The following is a 1,879-nucleotide window of genomic DNA, read 5'->3' as shown; positions in this document are numbered from 1 at the left end:
GACTTCAAAATACAAACAATAACAGCCTTAAAAATGATGTCAGTGTCGTTTTATTGTACGAATATAAAGAATAAATAGTAAAATTCTCCTTAATTTACAGGATAGAAATAGTTCTGCTCAGGAAAAAAAAAACAAAAAAACAATAATCCACGTTTATCCAAACTCTTGAGGTTCAAACGTCCAAAATGTGGGGAAACAAAGTCCCGACGTGGTTCTTATGCGCCACAGCTCCATAAATACAATATACATATACATACATATATATATATATACATATATATATATATATATATATATATATATATATATATATATATATATATATATATATAAAACCAAATATTCTCCACAAATAAAGTAGACTCTTGGTTACACATAATACTGACTTTGTACAGGGAGTTATATATTTATATATATATAACTGCGTGGCACCGCATATACAGAAAATACATTCCTACACTCGGTAGTGCACGTGGGAAACGAATCAACAAAACATGAGCTTATAATTTATTTGTTTTTGTTTGTTTTTTAACTGGAACAGGAGCATTTACAGTCCGTGATGATCGGGTACTGCACGGGTATCCACGCGCACTTGAGTCCACCTTTCCTCTGCACGCATCTCCACCTCAGTATCGTCAGGTGGGTCGAGCTCGCGGGCTTGCACACCATCCCCTCCGGCACAGAGCACGACCTCTTGCTGAGGCAGCTGCCCACGCGCACGAACCGCGGCCAGAACCTGTTGCCCAGGTCGGTCCAGGTGTAAACCACGGGGCAGAAGGAGTACGCCCACAGCCACTGCTGCAGCCGCCGCTTCAGTTTCTTACTCGGCTTGTGCTTCTTGCCGAACTGCACGTCGAAGTCCAGAGCGCGGATCTCCTTGGGCAGAACCCCGCCCGGTTTCTGAACGTCCAGGTCGTCGAGCTCGTCGTTGCCGGTGTATCTGTCCTCCACTGGCGCGGACACGGACAGAAAGTGGCTGTCAAAGTCCCCCAGCAAGCTCTTCAGCTCCGTCTCGTTCAGGTCCCGCTCCTTGGGGTCGAAGACGGGGTCCGGGTCCTCTTTTAGCTCCACCAGCGGCAGACTGTCGCTCGGGATCGGGCGGAGAAGGTAGTAGTGCTGACACGTCCCCGTGTCCACGAGAAGTCCGAGGGACAGCAGCAGCAGCAGCGGCGGCAGAGACACGAGCGCGCGCCGCGGACGCTGATCCATGGCGCACGGCGCAGCTTCTCACACGCACACACACACGGAGACACGAGAGGTGCGGGGAGGGAAAGCGCTGCGTTCTTGTGCGCAATTACGCACGGGCCGTATCCAAAACGTGCTGCGTTCTTCAAACAGCGCAAAATCCCATCATGAAAGTCCGTAAAATGGAATAAAAATTAGAATAATAAAAAGAATTAGAATAAAAACAACGATGTTTGTGATAAAAAGAAAAGCAGCATCAGGGGAATCTGCGCGTGACGATGATGGCGTGGATACAGAGCGTGAAGAAGCTCGCGTGTCTCCTCCTCGAGCTCCACATGATGACGATGATGATGGTGGTGGTGGTGGTGGTGAAGATGATGATGATGATGTTGGTGATGATGCTCCCGCTGCAGAAAAGCGCTGAGCGTCACGCGCCACCTCCAGTTATATCCTCGCCACGGACCGTGATGTAATCCGTGTGCCTCTCTTTGAATGTGGGTTTGTTGTCTAGAAGGAGATCCCACTCCCCCCCAACACACACACCCCTCCTCCCCTCCCTCCCCCACCTCCAATACCTCCTTCTTCCATCACAGAGAGCGAGAGAGAGGGAGAGAGAGAGAGAGAGAGAGAAGCGGGGGCAGGGAGAGGAGACGCCCCCTGTTGGTTTTCCAGACTTCCATAACTCACTGTCTCT

General features: G+C 49.1%; 1 protein-coding gene across 1 annotated transcript; it reads right to left on the bottom strand.

Annotated features, from left to right (window-relative positions):
• Window positions 1-293: 293 nt before the first annotated feature.
• On the bottom strand, window positions 294-1,678 carry nog1 (noggin 1). The gene has a single exon (XM_044051217.1). It carries the CDS (start codon window positions 1,207-1,209, stop codon window positions 529-531), a length of 681 nt encoding a protein of 226 aa, XP_043907152.1. The 5' UTR covers window positions 1,210-1,678; the 3' UTR covers window positions 294-528.
• Window positions 1,679-1,879: the final 201 nt, after the last annotated feature.

This window comes from Solea senegalensis, linkage group LG19 (genome assembly GCF_019176455.1).
Source record: "Solea senegalensis isolate Sse05_10M linkage group LG19, IFAPA_SoseM_1, whole genome shotgun sequence".
Taxonomy (NCBI): domain Eukaryota; kingdom Metazoa; phylum Chordata; class Actinopteri; order Pleuronectiformes; family Soleidae; genus Solea; species Solea senegalensis.
This window is presented reverse-complemented; position numbering and strand designations above follow the sequence as displayed.

Excerpts from the sequence above, each read along its gene's own strand:
- nog1 (XM_044051217.1), bottom strand. The coding sequence starts at position 1,209 with ATGGATCAGCGTCCGCGGCGCGCGCTCGTGTCTCTGCCGCCGCTGCTG.